The sequence below is a fragment of the Fringilla coelebs genome (genome assembly GCF_963513975.1).
Source record: "Fringilla coelebs genome assembly, chromosome: 6".
Lineage (NCBI taxonomy): Eukaryota > Metazoa > Chordata > Aves > Passeriformes > Fringillidae > Fringilla > Fringilla coelebs.
The window spans coordinates 52,798,383-52,818,348 of NC_140034.1; the positions used below are offsets into that span (position 1 = coordinate 52,798,383).

General features: G+C 51.6%; 3 protein-coding genes across 6 annotated transcripts; 1 reads left to right on the forward strand and 2 right to left on the reverse strand.

The window, feature by feature from the left end:
- Positions 1-4,080: 4,080 nt before the first annotated feature.
- RPUSD2 (RNA pseudouridine synthase domain containing 2) lies at positions 4,081-7,714 on the reverse strand (the record flags this gene model as incomplete). The annotated part of the gene is made up of 3 exons (XM_084207096.1): positions 4,081-5,514; positions 6,443-6,739; positions 7,217-7,714. The coding sequence occupies 3 exons, from the start codon at positions 7,712-7,714 to the stop codon at positions 4,723-4,725; spliced, it is 1,587 nt and encodes a 528-aa protein (XP_084063222.1). The 3' UTR covers positions 4,081-4,722.
- A 182-nt stretch (positions 7,715-7,896) lies between these two features.
- Positions 7,897-11,861, reverse strand: LOC311154618 (protein-L-isoaspartate(D-aspartate) O-methyltransferase-like). Its single transcript, XM_084207270.1, has 8 exons — positions 11,588-11,861; positions 10,696-10,800; positions 10,335-10,366; positions 9,789-9,893; positions 9,442-9,562; positions 9,231-9,316; positions 8,917-9,086; positions 7,897-8,642 (listed from the first exon to the last, which is right to left on the reverse strand). Exons 1-8 carry the CDS (start codon positions 11,700-11,702, stop codon positions 8,630-8,632), a joined length of 747 nt encoding a protein of 248 aa, XP_084063396.1. The 5' UTR covers positions 11,703-11,861; the 3' UTR covers positions 7,897-8,629.
- A 140-nt stretch (positions 11,862-12,001) lies between these two features.
- Positions 12,002-16,643, forward strand: CCDC32 (coiled-coil domain containing 32). Of its 4 annotated transcripts, none has more exons than XM_084207759.1 (4): positions 12,002-12,011; positions 12,244-12,481; positions 13,164-13,320; positions 14,949-16,643. In XM_084207759.1, the coding sequence occupies exons 2-4, from the start codon at positions 12,253-12,255 to the stop codon at positions 15,085-15,087; spliced, it is 525 nt and encodes a 174-aa protein (XP_084063885.1). In that variant the 5' UTR covers positions 12,002-12,011; positions 12,244-12,252; the 3' UTR covers positions 15,088-16,643. The 4 variants fall into 4 exon arrangements, with proteins under 4 accessions (XP_084063885.1, XP_084063884.1, XP_084063883.1 ...); XM_084207758.1 differs by lacking the exon at positions 12,002-12,011 and adding an exon at positions 12,014-12,049; XM_084207757.1 differs by lacking the exon at positions 12,002-12,011 and adding an exon at positions 12,023-12,131.
- Positions 16,644-19,966: the final 3,323 nt, after the last annotated feature.

The window sequence follows — 19,966 nt, forward strand, 5'->3', positions numbered from 1 at the left end:
CCTTTATTCATGACTAAAGCTACGGGACTCTTCTGTCTCCTTTTTAAAGATAAACCTCATGAATTAATTTTCCCAATACAGGGAATAATTTCTTCCCAGTCTCCCATCTAAACCCACTCTAGGTCAGGCTGAACACACAAAGAAGGGAAAGACAGGGAAGATCCCAGTGGGAGATAAGCTTGGAGCTATAAAAGCCCGGATCACTCTGCTATTTGGGATATTAATCTAAAATTCACTGCCCAACCACCTTTCTTAACTGTTCTTCTCTAATCCTACTTGAAAGTATCCTTGAGGGACGAGCGGCGAGCTCTCGCTGTGCTGACGAAGACCCCTATCCCCCCTTTTTACTCTCCCGTTTGACTCTGCCAACAGGGGAATCGCTCCGTAACACTTCAGTCCATCCCTGCCGCCCATCCCGCCACTCCTCGGCTTTTTTCTCATTAGGCTAAACCGATATAATCTCTTTTTCCGTCTCTTTTTGTCCCCTCGCCCTCGCTTTGCAGCCCACACAGCCCAGGCGCCAATCACTTATCGATCGCAAACGTCGCATTAATCACCTCTGCCATTAATTACACCACGCCAACGCGCTCCTCAGACGTTAATTACCTCGGATCAATCCGCACCGTCCTTATCGGGGGGTTCCCCACACGCCCCGCGCCCACCGCAGGTGGCACCGCCTCAGCCCTGCTTCCATCCCGCCGCTCCCGGGCCAGCGCCGCCCTTCTCCCCGCTCTTCTCCCGCGCTCCTTCCCCGCAGCGCCCGCCCGGCCCCTGCCAACGGCCGCCGCCACTCCCGCGCCGCCTCTTCTCCGACGGGACCGCTTGGTCGCTCTTACCTCCCGCTCGGGGGCCCCCGCTCCGGAATCCCGGTTTCCGGGTCCTCGGCCCCGGTTCCCGCTCCCCGGCCGCCGCCGCCCCGTTCAAATCCAACCTCCCGCCCCGCGCCGTGACGACACATATTGGCGCCGTACAGGACGGCCGCCCCGGCTCCGTACAACATGGCGCCCCCTTGGCCGTACAACATGGCGGCCTCCACGGAGCGCCCCGTTGCTGCCATTTCGGTACCTGGCGCAGCCCGCACGCCCACAGCCGCGGTGATGGGGGTGGCGCGGTACCGCACCGGCTCCGCGGGGTGCTCGATCGCGGCGCGGAGGCTTCGCTCCGCACTGTGCCCGTGCAGGGCCGCGCAACCGGCGCTGCCGCGCGAGGGAGCGGCGGGCGGGAGGAGATGATGGAGGAGGTGGGCACACTTCCTTATAGGCCCGGTGAGGGAGCAGCCGCTGTGACGAGGTGGCCGAGTGGTTAAGGCGATGGACTGCTAATCCATTGTGCTCTGCACGCGTGGGTTCGAATCCCATCCTCGTCGGGAAAGGAAATTTTTCCCGAAATTTTTTTTTTCCCCAACACCTCCAAAGGGACCTCTCCCTCCCTCCTCTCCCTTCGGCCCTATGGGGAAAAGCGGAGGCGCTGCCCAGGACGGACACGACAGAGCATCCTGAGGGATTCAGGGTCACAAGGCAGGATAGTGTGTCCCAAAGATTCTAGGGGTCACAGCCAGGGAGTGTAATGAGGGATCTAGGGGCCACCCAGAATAGTGTCCTATGGAATTTAGGGGTCACAGTCAAGACAGAGTGTCCCGAGGGACTGAAGGGTCTCACCCAGTATCCAGCTTCCTGTGGTGCCTCTCCATGGAGTATCCTGACTTACCTCCTTCCTCAGAGCACAGCTCTGCTGCAGAGCTTCCAGCTGTGACACTGGGAACAAATCCCTTTTAATCTCAACCTCCTCTGGGATCCCAACAAAACATCCTATTAGGGCTGGCTGGGTCCTTCGTGAAAGCTCTGAGTAAGAATTAGAGGGATGGAAGATCTGTCCAATGAGGAAAGGCTGAGAGAGTTGGGGTTGTTCAGCCTGGAAAGGAGAAGGCTCCAGGGAACCCTTAGAGCCCCCTCCAGTGCCTAAAGGGGCTCCAAGAGATGGACTTTGGACAAGGGGGAATGGCTCTGAACTGGAAAAAAGGAGATATTGGGAAGAAATCCTTTTCTGGAAGGGTGAGGTGCCTCTGTCACAGGTTGCCCAGAGAAGCTGAGGCTGCCCCTGGATCTCTGGAAGTGTCCAAGGCCAGCTTGGACAGGGCTTGGAGCAGTCTGGGATAGTGGAAGTTGTCCCTGCCCATGGCAGGGGAGTGGGACTGGATGGGCTTTAAGGTCCCAGCCCCTCACAGAAAATGACATCAAGTTCTCTTCAGATAATTACTGCTTTGTCTTCCATCAAGTTATGGCAATTTAAAAAGCATAAATGAGTGTATTCACAAGATACAGGAAAACTTTTCCTCTCTGCCTAAACCATCCATGGTTCACTTTGAAAAAAAAAAAAAAAAAACAAATCTGGAATTAGATGCCTGGAATTAGAAGTTAGTGAAACTCAGAGCTTCCAGGAGAAGGGACATCTCCCACCTCTGCTGTGACAGCTCTGAGCCCTCCCTGCACATGCTGCCACAGTTTTAACCACACTTAAATCCTTCTGGAAATTAGATCATACCCAGTCCTGGGCAGAGTGGCCAGATCACAATGGTGCAGCCTTACAAAAGATTCCCAACCACACTATAAAGCACAACTGGACAAGCAGCACACTTCCTTACTGCGTGGAAGGTGAGTGCTCAGGGGCTGATTCCAGCCAGTCCTGCATAGGGAGAGGCCAAGGCACAGGGAAGCTTGCCAGGAGGGTTTATTTGTATGGAAAAGTGCTTTAGCACAGTGAGATAGACATTCTCCTGATAAAGACAGAATTACAGGACTGTAAGGATCAAGTCCAAAGCTAACCCAGCACTGTCAAGGCATGTCCAAGTAAAGGTGTACTAAGGAAAGGAATTCTTCCAGAACCTACACTTGGTATGGAAAATTTTATGCCAACAACCAGGAGGACCCAGTATTTACCTCATCTCGGATGGGAATTTATCACACGACATCTCCAAGAGCAATATCTTCCCAGCTAACAAAACATCAAACATGGTTTTGACTAAAATAAAAATTTTAAAATTAAAAAAATAAAATAAAAAATTAAAAATATAATATAATAAAACAATAAAAAATGAAATAAAGTATAAAGTATAAAGTATAAAGTATAAAGTATAAAGTATAAAGTATAAAATAAAATAAAATAAAATAAAATAAAATAAAATAAAGGTAGTATCCTTCTGAAATAAATCCTAAATCTTCATAGTTCAAAGAATCTTGGAAACAGAAGCCCAGGGGTTTCTTGACCAGGAAATTAAAAGTTGCCAGTAGCAGCCATTATTCCAGATAAAGGGGAAAAAGCAGTGCTGAGCTCCAGTTCCTCACCAGGCCCTTTGGCCCCAATGTCAGTCAGGAAAATCTCTGACAGAGCCTTTTTTTTTTTTTTTGTAACAAAAATTTCTTACCAAAAAACCCCCCAGCATAATGTGAGACACATGAAAATCTAATTTAACTGCATTCCCTAAATCTACCCCCATTCCCCTGCATGAAAATCCAGTGAGAGTTCCAGCCACCCTTTTTAAACACTGAAGGTGCCCAAGTTCCATTTATTTCCATGAAAGGTGTATTCCAATGCATCAAAAAATTGGCCAACGCTGATTCTTAGCATCACCTCTCTAAATATCTGGAATCAAATTAGAATCATGAAACCATTGGCAGGATGTGGAAGAGCAAACCTGAGTGAATTTTTATGGAAATACTCAACATCAGCTGCACGATCCAGCAGAGAAAGACATCACTTGGCTCCTGTGGGCTACTGGAAGCAAGCAATGGTTTACTGTGATTTGGTAGTTATGCCCTGACCCTGGTGATATCAAGTGATTTTTAGGACGAAAATACTAATTCCTGTGGGCTGGCCAACCTGAGATCTCCAAAACTAATATAAAAACCCTCCCAGAAGCCAAGAATCAACTGTGTAAACACTAATGAAAGTAAGAACTATGGTGATATTAATCATTCATATAAAATTATTTTAAAAGAAGTGTTCTGCTTCATGAAACCGCTTTTGTTTTTCTTGAAAGCTGACTGTCACACTGAAGTGATATTAAAAAAAATCTCTCCAAGACAAAATCTGGGGAACAGTACCTCCAAAACCAGGCCCAATACCTGCACCCAGAACTACTAACTTAAGTAATTATTTGAATGAATGTTGGTAATTTCAAAGGCAAGTGGATCTTGCTGACAAACAGCAGGCACAAAACAGATCACAGTGTCCTGGTTTTACCTCACAGTGTTCTCAGGAGTAATCTTGTCATTTTGAAATCAATCTGACAATAAAATACAATAAAACCACGATTTTTTATGACATGACAACCAGCAGCTCTTACTGTAAGACACAGGAACACAGCAGGCTGGAAGAAAAATAAGTTTTTGACTTTTAGTGCATACATTTCATTATCCATGTGGATAATTGATCCAGAATCCATTGAGGTGAAGGCAAAGCTGCCTGTGCCTAGCAGAGTTCAGTCCTTGCTGCCCTCAAGTGCCAGTTCACTGAAGGGCAGCATAAAACTCCTGTTTTAGCCTCGCTTCCCTGCTCATCTTTCATAGCACCTGTGGGAAGCAGGATAGTTCTCCAGCCCCTCTGATCCCTCCCAGCCCAGCCCAAGGCACACTTTGTTCACCTCAACCACAATGCAAAGGCAATCTTTGGTCTCTGCATGCTGCTGTCCCGGCCAGCAGGGTCTGCAGGTACTGGGTGTCCTGGTCACTCCTGCCAGTCCTCCATGGCCCACTCGGGCATGCTGGAGCAGTACTCAAAGTCGGCGCCCTTGTAGCGCAGGGCGTGCAGGAACATCACCAGCTCCTTGGGAGAGGGGTCCCGCCTGCTCATCCTGCACTCCACACACAAAGGGTCCTTCTCTTCCCAACCCTTCTCCGCCCCTTGCCCATCCTGATTCCCACACAAACTGAGCTCTTTGTCCTTATCAAGCGTTTCCAGGTTGGTATCAGAGTTCAGCGGACAAGCTGCTATGTCATTCTTCTCAGGATCCTTCCTGTCCTCAGCAGGGCAGGAACTCCCATTTACAGGATCAGCCTCCGCAGACTTTGCGCAGTCACCTGAATTCCCACAGTCTTTACTTTCACCAGCGCAGTTCAAGTCCTCCTCCCCAATACCCAAGACCTCCAGGCTCTGTTTGGAACGATGCTCCTCTACCAGCGCCTTCAGCAGCTCCTCATCCGTCTTGCCGATCTTCCCGCCCTTGCCCCTGTCCGGGCCCCAGGCCTCCATGTTGTAGATGGGGTCGTTGACGATGGGGTGTCCCAGGAACTGCAGGTGCACGCGGATCTGGTGCGTGCGGCCCGTGCGCGGCAGGCACCTCACCACGCTGCTGCTGCCGTTGTAGCTGAGCCGCTGGAAGAGCGTTTGGCAGGGCTTCCCCTTGGCATCCACGCGGCACACGCCCACCTTGTAGGAAACCACCAGGATGGGCTCCTCACAGACCACCTCGTGCTCCGGGAACTCCCCCACCACCCGGCAGACGTACTCCTTCTCCAGCTGCCAGGAGACACAAGAGGAAGGCTCAGGAAACACACCCAAGCTCTGGCCTTGCTGCTCCTCCCTCTCCCCTCAATAAAATACATCCCGAGGTGGCATTTTATTACAACAGGAAAGGGAAAAAAATGCCATCAGCTACTTAAAGCCAAATTTCCCCTAACATTTTCCTCAGCTAGTTGGGAAACCGAGAACAGAAAGGCCTGGCCTATTTGCCTTGTTTTAAATTCAGGAGCCATCTCTCCACAGCCTTTGGCTAACAGCCCTGAAGCCAATCCAGGAAGAAGCTCTGTTTGGATCAAGAGACTCTGGAAAAATGGGAATTTTAAAGTTACAGAAGTGGTGGGTAGTTGACATATATCCACCGACAAATAAATCTCATCTCTAACTGGTCTGCATGATCCCGGTAAGTTTGCAGAGTTCTGTGGGATGATGCCGTAAGAAAGATGATCCACTTCAACCCAGTATTACTGAAATAATTTAAATTTTTAGAAGATAACTTCCAACCTAAAATTACCAAAATCAATTAAAGTTTTAGGAGACCCTTTACAATTAAATATTACCAAATTAAACCAAATTTGTAGGAGATCCCTTTTAATCCAATATTACTAAATTAAATTAAATTACCACATTGAACTAAATTTTTAGGAGATCCCTTCCAATCTGATACCAGCAAAACCAGTTAAATTTTTAGGGTTTTCATTATAATATTATCCCGCTAGGACTACCAAATTCAGTTAAATTTTTTAGGAGCTCCCTTCCAATCCAGTATTACCAAACTCAATTTTTACTCTCTCTTCACCCTATTAGGGACTAGAAGCACCAACAGATAAGAACAGCAACACAGCCATGACTTGCCTGGGGAACTCAAGCTCATCTAGAGACCAACCCTGGCTGACTGTGGAGCACAGCAGCATCTCCCAGCCCTCACCTGCCTCTGCCGGACCTGCTCGTCGATACGCTTGGACACAGCCGCGGTCTTGGCGAACATGAGCACGCCCGAGGTCATGCGGTCCAGGCGGTGCAGGGTGTGCAGCTCCCGCAGGCCGTGCTCCTTGCCCAGGATGAAGATGACCGTGTTGTGCCGGAACCTGCCGCAGGGGTGCACGGGCAGGGACGAGGGCTTGTCCACCACCACCACCTCCTCGTCCTCCGCCAGGATGCGGATGGGCTGGGCAGTGACCGGCGGCTCGTGCCGATGCACCGTGTTCCTGATGAAGTCGTTGTTCTGGAAGGGGTATGGACAATCAGCCTGAATCGTGCAACCACCCACCCGGCACAAACAACAGGGACTTGACATTGTGGGAGAAGAATTAAAGCCCCTTTCTCCTGGGATCCCGGATTCAGGATAACACGTGTGTGTGTCACCATGTAAATCCGATCACCTGCCCATAGGGTATACCCATTCCTAAGGGCCAAGGAAGCCGTGGGGCACGTCTGGGGCTGTAGGATTCACACATTCCCGAATCCAGTGGGGCAGGGATTCCCCGAGAGCCCCGATTTCCCTTTCAACCCCTCCACAGGGTTCACAGAACCGTAAAATATTTCGAATTGAAAGGAACCCATCAGGATTATCGAATCCAACTTCCGGCCCCGTGTTATCTGACCACACCGCTCATGGGGTGATGCTCACGGCTTGGGGCAGGACGGGCTCTGCCCCCAGCCCACGATCCCGCCGAGAGCGCCCACCCCGGGGCCCGCCCACCTTGAGCACGATGTCCAGGTCGCGCACGGGCTCCTCGTTGAGGCGCAGGCGGCCGGCGCGGGCGGCGGCACGGTAATAGGCGAGGGGGTGCGCTCGGAACTCGGTGCCGAAGACGTGCAGGAGGCTGCGGCCCACCCAGCGCCCCTTGCAGTAGGTGCGGAAGTCGAAGTAGTAGGGGCGCACCTTGCGCAGGCCGCCCTCGAAGTAGTACGAGGTCTCGGCGAAGTGCTCGGCGCCGAAGCTCACGCCGGGGTTCAGCTTCCGCGGCGGCGGCACGTACCGTTCGCCGCCCGCCAGCCGCCGCTTCTTGGGGGCCGGCGCCGCCTCCTCCTTGCCGGCGGGGCCCGGCTCCTCCTCCCGGGCTCGGCTGGGGCTGGGCCTGGGGCCGGGTCCCGGCTCGGCCATGTCCCCGCGGGGCGGCGGCGGCGGCGGCCGGACCCCGATCCCCGCCGCGCGCACCCACGCCAGCCACACCGCGCGCTGCACGCCGTGACGCATCGCGCTGCGCCGGGCGGCGCGGACCAATCAGCGCGGTCCGGCCCCGCCAGGCCACGCCCCCAGTGCCCCCGTCCCGTTCCCGCCTCCCCCCCCCCCCCCCTCAGCGCGTCGTGAGGCGGAGGCGATGGAGGAGCGGGAGCCCCCTTTATTTATTTATTTTTTAATTATTTATTTATTTACCTCCCAGCAGTTTACCCCCTCAGAACTGCTCCACAAATGACCCTCGAGCCTCACCACAGCCCGCCTGCCCCGTGTGAGCCTCCTCAGTCACCGCCTGCGGGAGGGACGCATCAGGGAAAAGCCGAAACATGAGCATTTTTTATAACCCCAATCAGAAGAGCCAAGCAATGCACATTTTTTGCCACTCCAAAAAGGGTGAAGTCCAGAAATGAGTAGTTTTCAAAACTCCAAACAGAAAAAAACCGAGCATTTTTCATACCCTCAAAATCCAATGTTGCTGCCCATCGTTAAATTAGTTGGTGCAGGCAGGAAGAGAACACACTCCCATTATTTTAAAACTGACAAGTCAGGGTACATTGCTGCTCCAAGACACTAATTGCGACTTATTTTCGCCAAGCATTAGGCAGAGTAGTTGTTATTAAAGTGGTTTTAGTGAAGCTTTAGGTATTCCTGTCTGCTGTCAGAATTCTCTGTGATCTGATGTTATCTAGAGTTTATCAGAGAGGAAAGCTGGAGTTGTCTGGATCCACTCCCTGGAAGCTGCCATGGCCTCCAAGAGCCTCCCCTGGTCCTGTCCCTGTTCTCCATCCCTCCAGAACGAGCTCCTCTGAAGCAGAACTTCCCTTTATCCATTGATGAAATTTCCATTAAAAAGCAAAACCATACTGACCATCTACAGGCCTAAGTCCCTCTCATGAGCTTTCTGAGGTGCCTTTAGAGATATCCATCCACGTGTCAGAGGTCATCCCTGAGGCAAAGGAAAGCCAACAGTTACTACTCCTTCAGTTCTGTGCCAGCATCACAGGGAATTTAAATACACACACAGGCTCCAGAAAAAGAGGAAATAAAACTCTGCAAGCTCTATCGAACAGAAAATACCCCCTGCTTTGCCAAGCTGTTCTCTCCTTTTTTTTTTTCCACAAACAGCATCTGCCAGGGATCCAGGACTCAGTCAGCAAAGCCAAGGAGAGCAAGCTCAGAGGGTGAGGAAAGCGTGTTCCTCAGGGAAGAGCAGGTTTTACCGAGGCCACTGCTTCTCCTTGTCTGTGAGAGGGACGTAGATGACTCCCATGAGCTGGGTCTCCACGATGTGCCCGTCGCTGGTCTTGTCATACTGCATCAGCACCTGGTTCGCCCCCTCGGGGCCCACGGGCACGATCAGCCGTCCGCCCGGCTTCAGCTCCTTCAGCAGCTGCAGCACCGAGAAACCCCAGTCAGCAGAGGCAAAAAAAACCCCCACAATGGGAAAAAGCAGCGTTGTGAAGGTTGTGACAGAAGATACGCTTGCAGTGGTTCCCTCATTTTCTCGAGGGACACCCAGCATGACCTCTCTTACCTCCTTGGGGACGGTGGCTGCGGCCGCTCCCACGTGGATGGCGTCATAAGGAGCCTCCTCGGGGTATCCCTGCCTGCCGTCTCCAACTGCAGAGGGAAAACACCCAGGGAACACTTGGGTTGTGTCATAACAACTCAAAGCATCAACACAAGCTGGAAGGACTGCGAGGAGCAGAGCCACGGGGAAAACCCTGGGACTGCAGGGAGCTCACCCACAAGCTTCACGCGGCCGGAGCTGAGCAGCGTGGGATCATCCTCTTGGACGTTCCGGATGGATTCGTGCACCAGCTCCTTGATGTGCTCCACACCCACAGCTTTTCCCGTCGGGCCAGTCTGGAAAGAACTTCAGTCAAACACCTGATGCTTCCCATATGGAAGAGACAGGGCAAGTTTCAGTAGGAAATGGGAAATCTCCAGGAAGAAACTCCAGAGCAGAGGTTCTGAAGAGGAGGTGCAAGCCCTATGCCCCTTCCTTGGTTTTAGGGCTGAGCAGTCCTAGTTATACCAGCTAATTAAGGGATGTGCTTTCCAGGCTGGGAATACAATGCCGTGAGCTCACCATCCTGGCGAAGCACGCGGTGAGGTATCCGCTCCCAGATCCCACATCCAGCGCCTTGGCACCTTCCACCAGCTGATCCTTGAGCAGCTCCAGCGCGTGGGCGTGCTGCAGGGACACCCAGGACAAGGAAGAGGGAAACATCCCGGGGTTAGTCTCGTCTTCCAACACTTCTTCTTGTTTTCTGATTTAATCACGGCACACCTGGCCTCGTGCCTGACACTTCCAGAGCAAAACTCAAGTGTCAGACCTGGAAGATTTTTTGCAGGACATCATTTAGGCAGTGGCTCAGGAATTAGATGTGAAACAGCAGGAGAAAAGGTCTCATGCAAAAAAAGGGGCATCATGGAATTCCCATCTAAGCACACTTTTAAAGCAACTGAAAGACTATAGGGGAAACTCCTCTACAGAAGAAAAATCCCTAAAGAAACAAGCAGGATAATCATGTCCATGGGATGTTTCAGTTTTCTACTTGAAGAAAAATTAAATATAAAAAGAGAAATAATAATTCCCTCCATTACTGTTGAAAGTGAGGAGTTTTCACCTTACCATGTGTGGGGCGCTGATCGTAGCCTTGTAGCCTAAAAGGAAACGGGTGACACAAGTCATTTGACAAGGAATAAAATTCCCAATGGGAACAGTTCCTAATTCTTCCCCCCAAAATAGGAAAACACGTGCCTCCTGTCACAGAATCACAGGATGATTTGGATTGGAAGGGACCTTAAAGCTCATCCAGTCCCAGTCCCTGCCACGGGCGGGGACACCTTCCCTTAAACCAGGTTACTCCAAGGCCCATCCAACCTGGCCTTGGACACTTCCAGGAATAAGGATTCCACAACACAACCATGGAGCACCTGCCAAGGCATCGTGTGCCCTGCTGACAGCAGATGTTTTGCCAGAAGTGACTCACCAATGGATTGAGGAGAGTCCATGTATGGAAAATACTTGATGTAGTGACCTCTGTCCGTAGCCAACAGCACATCAAAGACTCTCTGAGACTTAATGATCCCTTTTTCTGGGAAAGAAGGAAAAAAGAGACATACAGGACTGAAATCCTGGGCATTCCAGCAAGAAGAGATTTGAAAGGGGAAGCACACTTCAGGTAGTTCATGGATCTGGGGGTATTCATGAGGGATCTGAGATAGACAGCAAACCAAACACTGATAGAAGGACACCCTTTCCCATTCCTGCTGGGGCCCAGCCACCAGCCTATCTCCAGAGGGTGGCCACCTGCAGCCACAGCGCCTTTGGCACTGCCAAGTGTAACGGGAGTGAACCGGAGTCTCGTTTCACGGCAGGAAATGGAGACTCCGCTTCAGGTTTCAGCGATGAACTCAAGCGCCACGGCCGCAGAGACATCCAACATCCCTTCACACCTTTCTGTGGGAATTCTGGGGAAGTTTACAGCTATTTTTGTGCGTGTTCCAGCCCGCTGTCCTGAGCGGAGCGGGAGCACGGGGCACCATTCCAGCCCTCGGGCAGAGCTGGAGGCACAGCTTGGATGTGCGGGACATTCCGAGCACCGCCGGGCTCGAACACCGGGCTGCAGCACTCTAACGGGCTCCACACGCTTCCAGAGGCAGGGACGGAAGGTGTGGAGAGGCGCTCCTGTCCCTCCTGGCATAACACCTTGTTTCCAGCTATAAATAGCCGGAGTTCAGGCTGGGGCAAATGCCGAAATTCAGGAACATTAACCCCAACCCTTCCGAGTGAGCAGCGTCACACGGCGTGACACTAAATATCCATAGACAGACATTAAATATCCGTGCACTGACATTCCAAGGGATGCTGCCGGCACTCACTGTAGAGGTTGTTGACCAGCTCCGCGTGCGTTTTCCCGCTGGATGTCCAGGCCATGGTCCTGGCGAAGAGCAGCCCCATGAGTGCCAGCACGGCGCCGCACGGCAGCTGGCTCATCCCACGGACACGGCAGCGGCCTGCGGAGAGAGGGGGTTCAGAGCCCCGCCGGAGCTCCCCGTGTGCCGCTGGAGCGCATCCCGGCCCCACCGAACGGCGGCGGGGGCGGCAGCGCCGCAAGGCTGTCACACCGCGCTCGCCTGCGCCGCCCGCCACAACTTCCGCCCTCTGCCAACATGGCGGCGCGGCGCAGTCAGCGTCCCCCACCCTGCGAACCAATGGGAGGCCCCGCTCCGCCGGTGGCGCGCGGTGATTGGTCAGAGCCGGGGCCGGTGGCGGCGGTGATTGGCCGGGCCCAGGGCCGGAGAGGTGCGGGCGGAGCTGCCGCGGTGCCCGGAGCGCGGGCGGTGGGTGCGGGAGCGGGGCGGCCCCTCCGCCTCACGGGCAGCCGCGGGGACATCGCTCCCTGCAGGGCGGCCGGGAGTCCTGGTGGGATGAGAATTCCCTGGAATGTCCGCTGGCGTGACTTGGGCAGAGGGAGGGGGGCGGCGGAGGCCTGGGCGGGCGGCTCGGTGCTCACCGTTTGTTCCCCCCGTGCCAGGATCCCACGATGAGGATGATCGAGAGCGTGGACTCCGTGGTAACCAGGTCCAGCGAGGACCTCTGGGCCGAGATCTGCTCCTGTCTGCCACATCCCGAGCACAAGGACGCCGGCGATGCTTTCACAGACTCCTTCATGGATTCCTACGCCGAGGGCAGCGGATCGGGTGGCTCTTCCCAGCCTGCCCTGAAGCCCTGGGCACCCCTGAACGACTCAGAGGTGTATTTAGCATCCCTGGGTGAGTGTCTGTCTGGTGACAGCTCTGTTTTTGTGGTGCCGGTGCTGTGGTCAAAAAGTCTCCCAGCTTAAATACACAGAATCTGACTCATTTTCTTCCAAGTGCAGCAGTGGAGAGGTGAAGCTCAGTCAGAGCTTCTTCATCTCTTGCACAGAAAGGAACTTTTTATAAAGCAAAAGCTGAAAAAAATGTTTTTTACCCTCCACAATAAGTAGGAGACTGCACACAGCAACAGAACAGGTGGCAGAAGTGGCTTTTTAAGCTTTTATTTCTGCCAGAACTTTCATCGTGCCTTTGTTGCTGTTTCACAGTGCACCAAGTAGGGCAATGAGAGTGATTTATTTTCCAATTTGCATGGAAATTGTGGGAACTCAGTGCCTGTGAGATCTGTGCCATCCTGTGTGATTTCATGGAAGCTGAGCATTAAGTGTGAAAGTTATTAAAACCCCAAACAGGCAGAGCTGGCTGATTGCACAAACCTTATTTCCTTCAGAAGCATCACCTGAAAAACATCATCTTGTGTATATATAGGAAAGAAAGCCAGGCAGGCTTGAAATACAGGGGGGAAATTACTTTTAAAATAGAAATTAGTCTTGAAAAGTTAATTTAACTTACTTTTTGATATAGAAGTCCAGATCCTTCTCTCCTTCCAGAATAACAAAATCCCCTGTTCTCCTGACAGAGAGAAGACTGATGAGGATCAAAGGCTTGTCCCAGGAGGTGACTTCCAAGGACATGCTGCGCACACTGTCCCAGGCCAAGAAGGAATGCTGGGACAGGTTCCTGCAGGAGAAGTTTGAGGCAGAATGTTACGTCGAGGGCCACGATGCTGACGAGAGGTAAAGAGCAACTAGGTGGGAAGAGGCCACCATTTACCCCTTAAAAACTAGAAGAAGGTTTTGTCAGGACATCACACAGAAATTACACAGAGAGGCTGCCACAGGGTTCCTGCAGCACTCTGGGAATGCCCATTGGGGTTGTGCCAGAGGGAACACAGAGTATGTAGGGTTTGAGCTTCCAGTGCTCTTTTCTGATCTTTGCATCCCTCAGGCTGCACAGAAGCAGCTGGGACCTAACTCAATTATTTCCCTCCTCAACCATGGGGTAGGGAAGGAATGGAGCAGAGGAAGGAATGTCCAGTGTGTCTCAGATGGGGATTTGGGGTTGGTGCCAGTCCTGGGATGAGATTTCCCTTCCCTGCCTCTCTTACAGTGCTTCTGCTCTCTCCTCCACTGCCCTCTCACAGATGATGTCAGAAGTAAGATGGGAGCCCTTTCCCTAAGCAATCTCCCATTCCCAATCACATGGAATGCTCTCCAAATTCCTCATTTCTCAGCTGACATTGTCCATGATTGCTTCTGGATGATAAGAAGATTATTTCTCTCCCTTCAAGAAAATCTGCTTAAGCCAGAACTATGAAAAGTAATCCCTGTTTATAAGGAGGTTTCAGAGGGTTTCTTTGGTCCCCAGTTAACTTCAATGCAATTTATATTTAAAACCAAGCTTTTATGGGCTCTTTCTACTGTTTTTAAAGCGTGATGATGTTATCTGTGAAAAAATTTCATGCCTAGAATTCAGCTCTGAAGTTGGAGGTCACTCCTGAATGGTGCTGAAGTCTTGAATCTCAGGCACTGATGTAATTAAACAAGCCTTAACTTTTAAGTGCACTGAATTATGATGTTAGACTGTTAGGATTATATTGTTTTTTTAACCTTCCAGTGCTATTAATGCTCTCACATTTTGAGATATTCTTCCAGCTTTGGTTTTGTTCACTTCCCTCTCCCCCCCATATTTCCTGATCTTCATCACCAAGAGGCAGTTGGGGGGTTTGGTTTGTTTGAGCAAGAGGTTTTTTACTTCCAGCCCAGAAAGCTGGAAACTCCTGGAATCACAGATTGGTTTGGGCTGGAAGAGACCTTAAGGCCCATCCAGTTCCACCCACCTGCCCTGGGCAGGGACACCTTCTACTAGCCCAGGATGCTCCAAACCCCATCCAGCCTGGCTTGCAACATTTCCAGTGATGGGGCAGCCACAGCTTCTCTGGGTACCCTGTGCCAGGCCCTCAGCACCCTCACAGGGAAGGAATTCTTCCCAATATCCCATCTAACCCCTCCCTCTGTCTGATGGAGTTGGAGTCTTTGGCTACGGAGACAGAGGAGAACCTCAGGTGTGTAAAGGCCTAAAGGGCTGCAGTGCAGGTCCTTTACACTGAGAGAAAGCAGAGCATAAAGCCTGTTCTAACCACAGTTTCAAAGGCCCACCTGCAGGGAATGGCTTTGGACAATGACAGATTCTGCTTGTCCCTCTGGCACCAGGAGCCATCCCATGCCAGACCTCACCTGTGGGAACAGGAATACCCGCAGAGGGGCAGGAATTGCCTGTGGAGCCTTTTCCTGTCGCTTCTCCTGTGTGTTCCCGTGCGGCTCTGTCAGTCCCTGGTCTCACGGTGTCCCTTTGCTGTCCCCAGCACGCTGGAGCACCTGAAGCGCTGGCTGCAGCCTGACAAAGTGGCCATCAGCTCCGAGGAGGTGCAGTGCCTCATCCCGCCGGAGTCACAGCCAGAGAAGCCGGAGGCTGAGGAGGAGCCTCCGGCTGCGGAGCAGTGAGAGCTCCCGGCCGTGCCTGGGCTGCCTCGTGTCCCAGCCCCCAGGAAGATGTACCCAGCCATAAGAATAGCAGGAAGGGGGCACAGAGCAAATGATTAGTAATTGAAAAAGTAATTTTTAAAAGAAAGAACCCCCAACACAGGGAATCCCAGCTCTGGAGCTCCGCAGACAGCGGCTGGCACTGGTAGGGACGAGAGGGAACGCCTGTGACGTGGCTGAACCAAAACCTCACATGGGTCTTCTCCAGCCTGCAGCCACCTCATCATTCCAGCCTGGATGTGGATTGTTTGGAATCCATCAGGAGATATATTAAACAATAACAACAACAACAACAGCAGTTGTGGAGAAGCACCAGAAAACATCACAGTTTAGAATAGAGCAGAGAAAACACTGAATCACTTTGGTCCTGTCTTTTACCTTTTCATTACTCAGCTGGGCATTTTTATCCTCTCCTGCCAAATCCCCTTTGGTGTTTTCTCCAGATCTTCACTGTCTCAGTGTGACTTGGCCCCAGGCTGTGCCAGGAAGAAGATGGATATTTCCCACCTCTGTGAATTTGGGACCCTGAGGGAAGCTCTCACTGCAGTCAATAAATTGATGGTGTCATTGACATTGGAGCTATTTCACATTCATCTCTGTAATGTACCCCCTAATATCCCACTTTATTGCCCAAAATCTCTATTACAGACTGTAGGGGGAGTATTTTTCCTCTTGTTGCTCGTTTTGTACCTCTCCAGCCTCTCCAGAAAAAAATCAGATGAGATTCTGTCTTGGGAAACCAAGAGTGTAGCCAGAGAGGCTACAATTTGTTTTCATCACAGAATTGCATAGAATTCTCTGACTTGAAATATATTTACTATTTAATTGTTTTTTTCACCCTGCTTAACTCTTCAAAGGGTTATTTCCTTTTACTAATCCAAGAATCTGTGATATTGTGCTGATTTTTTGCTGATCTGTGTGTTCTGCCTCGGCACCAACACTGGGGGTCGGTAGAGGAAAGCAGCACAGTCTGTCAGAGCCTCTTAGGGGAAATTGTGGTTCTAGGAGTTAATCCTCACCGGATTCTTGCCGTGTTCGTTTATGTACCTGTTTGAAAATACTTTTTTAGGAGTAAATTTTTGCTGGAGCCTCCCAGTTTCCTGTCTCTGTGCCCAAAAAGAAGCACTGCTCTCAGTCACCACATCACAACTCAGAGGTTGTTCCTACCATCAGCTTTGCCGGTGTAACTCCCACCCCAGACTCACCTCCCAGAAAAGTCACACTCAGAATTCTCCATTAAAACAATCCCTTGGTTTTTAAACCTTGAGGAAAGGGGTGATTCATCTGAGTGCCAGTGATGCACAACTTGCAAGCCACGTGTCTGGCTGGTTTGCTCATTAAATGTCCCTTTTAATTTATCCTTTAACTGTCCTCTGTTATGTTAAGTCTGTGTCCTTGTGCAAATCTCTCTTACCTGATGTAACAAAGCTGTGACAAAGATGCAGAACTCTGAGCTGTTCCCAGAAATGGTTTGTGCAGAGACAGAAAGCAGCAATTTCTCTGTCCCCAGCCTATTTCCCAGTCAATAAAATTCTTCTTATGGGTAACAAGCACTATGAGGATGCTTTGTATTATCTTATCTGTTCTTAAACATATTTGAGGAAGAAATGTACCCAAAAGAGCTGTGCTGAAATAATTCCACATCCACATTACCAGGCATTTCCTTTGGAGAAGGGACCTGAGGGAACAGCTCTTATCATTTCACTTGTAAAAATAATAACCATTCCAAGATTCTCTGACCTCCTCTGTGGAAACATGTGGGGCAAAAGGAAATCCAACAGATAATTGCAAAGGCTGAGCAATAATTTCCTTAAATGAATTCTTTATGTAGAGTTAACTTTTTTCCCCTCCCATATATATTAAATATAGTTACATAAATATAATTGTATATAATTAAATTATAACCAAGAATATAGACTTGGGGTGGGTCTGTACTTAAATCACCATTAAAAAACTTTAAAATCTTCTTTACAAAATCACTGAAACTGTGAATAGGAGTGTGATGTGTCCGAGCAGCATCGTTGCACTTGGTGATGGCACACATGATTTGAGTAGCATGGGCTTTACCTGCCAATATTGGGGTTTATTTTGGGAAAAACAGGCTGCTGAGCTCCTCTGCACCAAAGCAACTCTTGCTGATAAAAGCAACAGCCTCACTAGGGGTGGGTTTTGCTTCTACAGCAACACCAATTTTCCTATGTGTGGAAATAACTCCCACAGAGGGGGAATTGTTGAGGTTGGAAAAACCCTCTGGGAACATCAAATCCAAGCCCAGCACAGCTGAGCCCACCCGTGTCCCCAAGTGCCACAGCCACATGGCTTTAAAATGCCCCCCGGGCTGGGGACTCTACCCTTGCCCTGGGCAGCCTGTTTTTAACAATTTAACCCAGAGGAGACATCAGTGACATCTCAGGGACAGAGAAGGGGCCCATCCTCAGAGGCACAGGCAGATCTGCAGCTGCAGTGTCTGCTGGCATCAGGTCCAGACCATGAAGCACAGGCAGATACAGGGAATGACTTTCAGGCAGGATAAATAACTAAATCACAGAGGAAACAGCAGCCCCCTACCCCTTTGTACCTTTTAAAGACATTATTTTACCTTTTTCTCTGCATGAAACAGCATTTCTGCACCCCTGGAAGCCAGTGGAGAGTCCGTGTGGTGATACAGCCCCAGCCTGGCAGGGGTTTGCTTTCAAAATGGGGCAGAATAAAGCACCTAACACAATTCACCTGCTGCCTTGTCAGAGCGAGGGGAGGGCAGGGCTGACAGAGCACTGTAGGCAGCAAGGAAAGGCTTCCACTATCCAAGCAGGAAAAAAATGTGGTTTTCCACAAGCTTGGGCCAAAGGAATCGATCTCACAGAAGCATGAGCTGGTAGCACCCTGTGGTGCTGCTGAGAATCACAGAATTCCAGGATAGTCTGGGGTTGGAAGTGACCTCAAAGCTCATCCAGTTCCGCTCTGTGCTATGGGCAGGGACAACTTCCACTATGCCAGGCTGCTCCAAGCCTTGTCCAGCCTGGCCTTGGACACTGCCAGGGATGGGGCAGCCACAGCTTCTCTGGGCACCCTGTGCCAAGACCTCAGCACCCTCACAGGGAAGAATTTTTTCCCACTATCCACCCCAAACCTTCCCTCCTTCAGCTTATGGCCATTAAATATTCCATCCTCCTTTGGGATTGACAGGGTCTCAGGGATCTCCGGTTATTTCTAAAATTCACCCTGGTGACATGGAAAATAAAAATCACAGCAAACTGATTCCTGTCCATGATCTGTACAGGATGGGAGGGACACCAGGATGCCACAGGAGGGGTCTCCAGCACCTCCAGCTCAACCATCAGGGTGGGCTGCAGCTTTCAACCCGTCCTTGTACCCCTGAGCCAGGACCTGGGGTGGGGCAATACGAGCTCTGTGAATAAGAGTGGTTTATTCTGCAGGCTCTGGAAGCAGCAAAGATGATGTCAAAGAAGGTTTTTCCAGGATGAGCCTGTGCAGAGAGAAGGGCTCCCAGTGCTGCAGCCGGGTCACCCTGGCCATGGCGCATCCAGGCGGGGATGGAGCCCGTGCCTGCCTTGGGGTGGACTCATCATCCTGCAGTCGGCTCCAAAGCCCAGCTCTCCTCTCAAACCAGCCTCTGGCTCTCCTAATCTGATTGTTCTGCTCTTTAAAATTAACAGCAGCTCTCGTCAGGCACTGATATGGAGACAAAGATGATTTTCTTCCTGCTGATTATTCGGCAGGGGTGAGCAGTCTCCTCTTGATCGGCTCAGCCAGCTTTATTAACCAGCCCAGCTCCATCAGATTGGGATAAATTAATCACCCTCTTGCACCAAAACTCTCAATTTTCTGTGACTGCTCGGCGAATTTCCATTCCTCTTATCCCCCCAAAATACCAGTGGACTATCATTATTTATAATTTTCCCTTATTTAAGTAAGGCTGACCCTGGTACCATTTCTCATTTGGGGCAATTCACAATGGCTGGACCGCCCTCACCCCATCCTACACTTGCCCCCCCCCCAGCTGGGCCACCAGCACCCCGGGGCTGGGTGCCTATCACCCTAGGGCTGGGCCACCCTCACCCCACTCTGTCCTCACCCCACTTTCCCCCCCTCTTCCCTCGCCCCCGGGCCGGGACCCCCCGACGGGGCGGGCGCTGCCGACTTCAGGAGCTCCGCGGGGTCCCTGCGCCCGCCCGCCCGTCCTCTCCGCGCCTTCCCCTCCTTTCCTGCCGGGAGAATGTGTCTGGATCCGGCCCCGAGGGCGAGGGAGGGGCTCCCCGCAGCCCCCCGGTGCTCCCCGCCGGGCCGGGGGGCGGGATGCGGCTCCACCTGCGGTGGGATGTGCGCGTCCCCCCGGGTACCTGGAACACCGAGCGCCGTGGGTGGGAACGTCCTGTTCCTCCGGGACCGAAAGGCTCAGGCAGCGGGGAAAAAAAAAATAAAGAAAGACAAAGCAAGACAACAAAAGCCCCACACCACAAAAACCCGGCTGAGATCGGCTGTGCCGGAGTCTCTCGGTGAACACCCTGCGAAGGGAACGCTCCTCCTCATCCTCACGGGAACATCGGCGGGCAGCGAGCGGCTCCCGGCCCCGAGCACCCCGGACCCCTCGGCAGGTAAGAGCTCCGGACCGGGACAGGGGGTCCCGCAGCCACACCCTGGATCCCCCAAACCCCCGCCAGAGCCGCGGTGTGAATTCAGCATTTATCGGAGAGGGAGCAGGACCCTGGGGAAGGACAGAAGGGCTGGTTTGACTCTCGTGGGTACACGAAGCAGAATTAAAGAATTTAATTGAGCTTCAGAATTTTCATTCTGTAAGTTAATGAGCATTTCAGCTCCT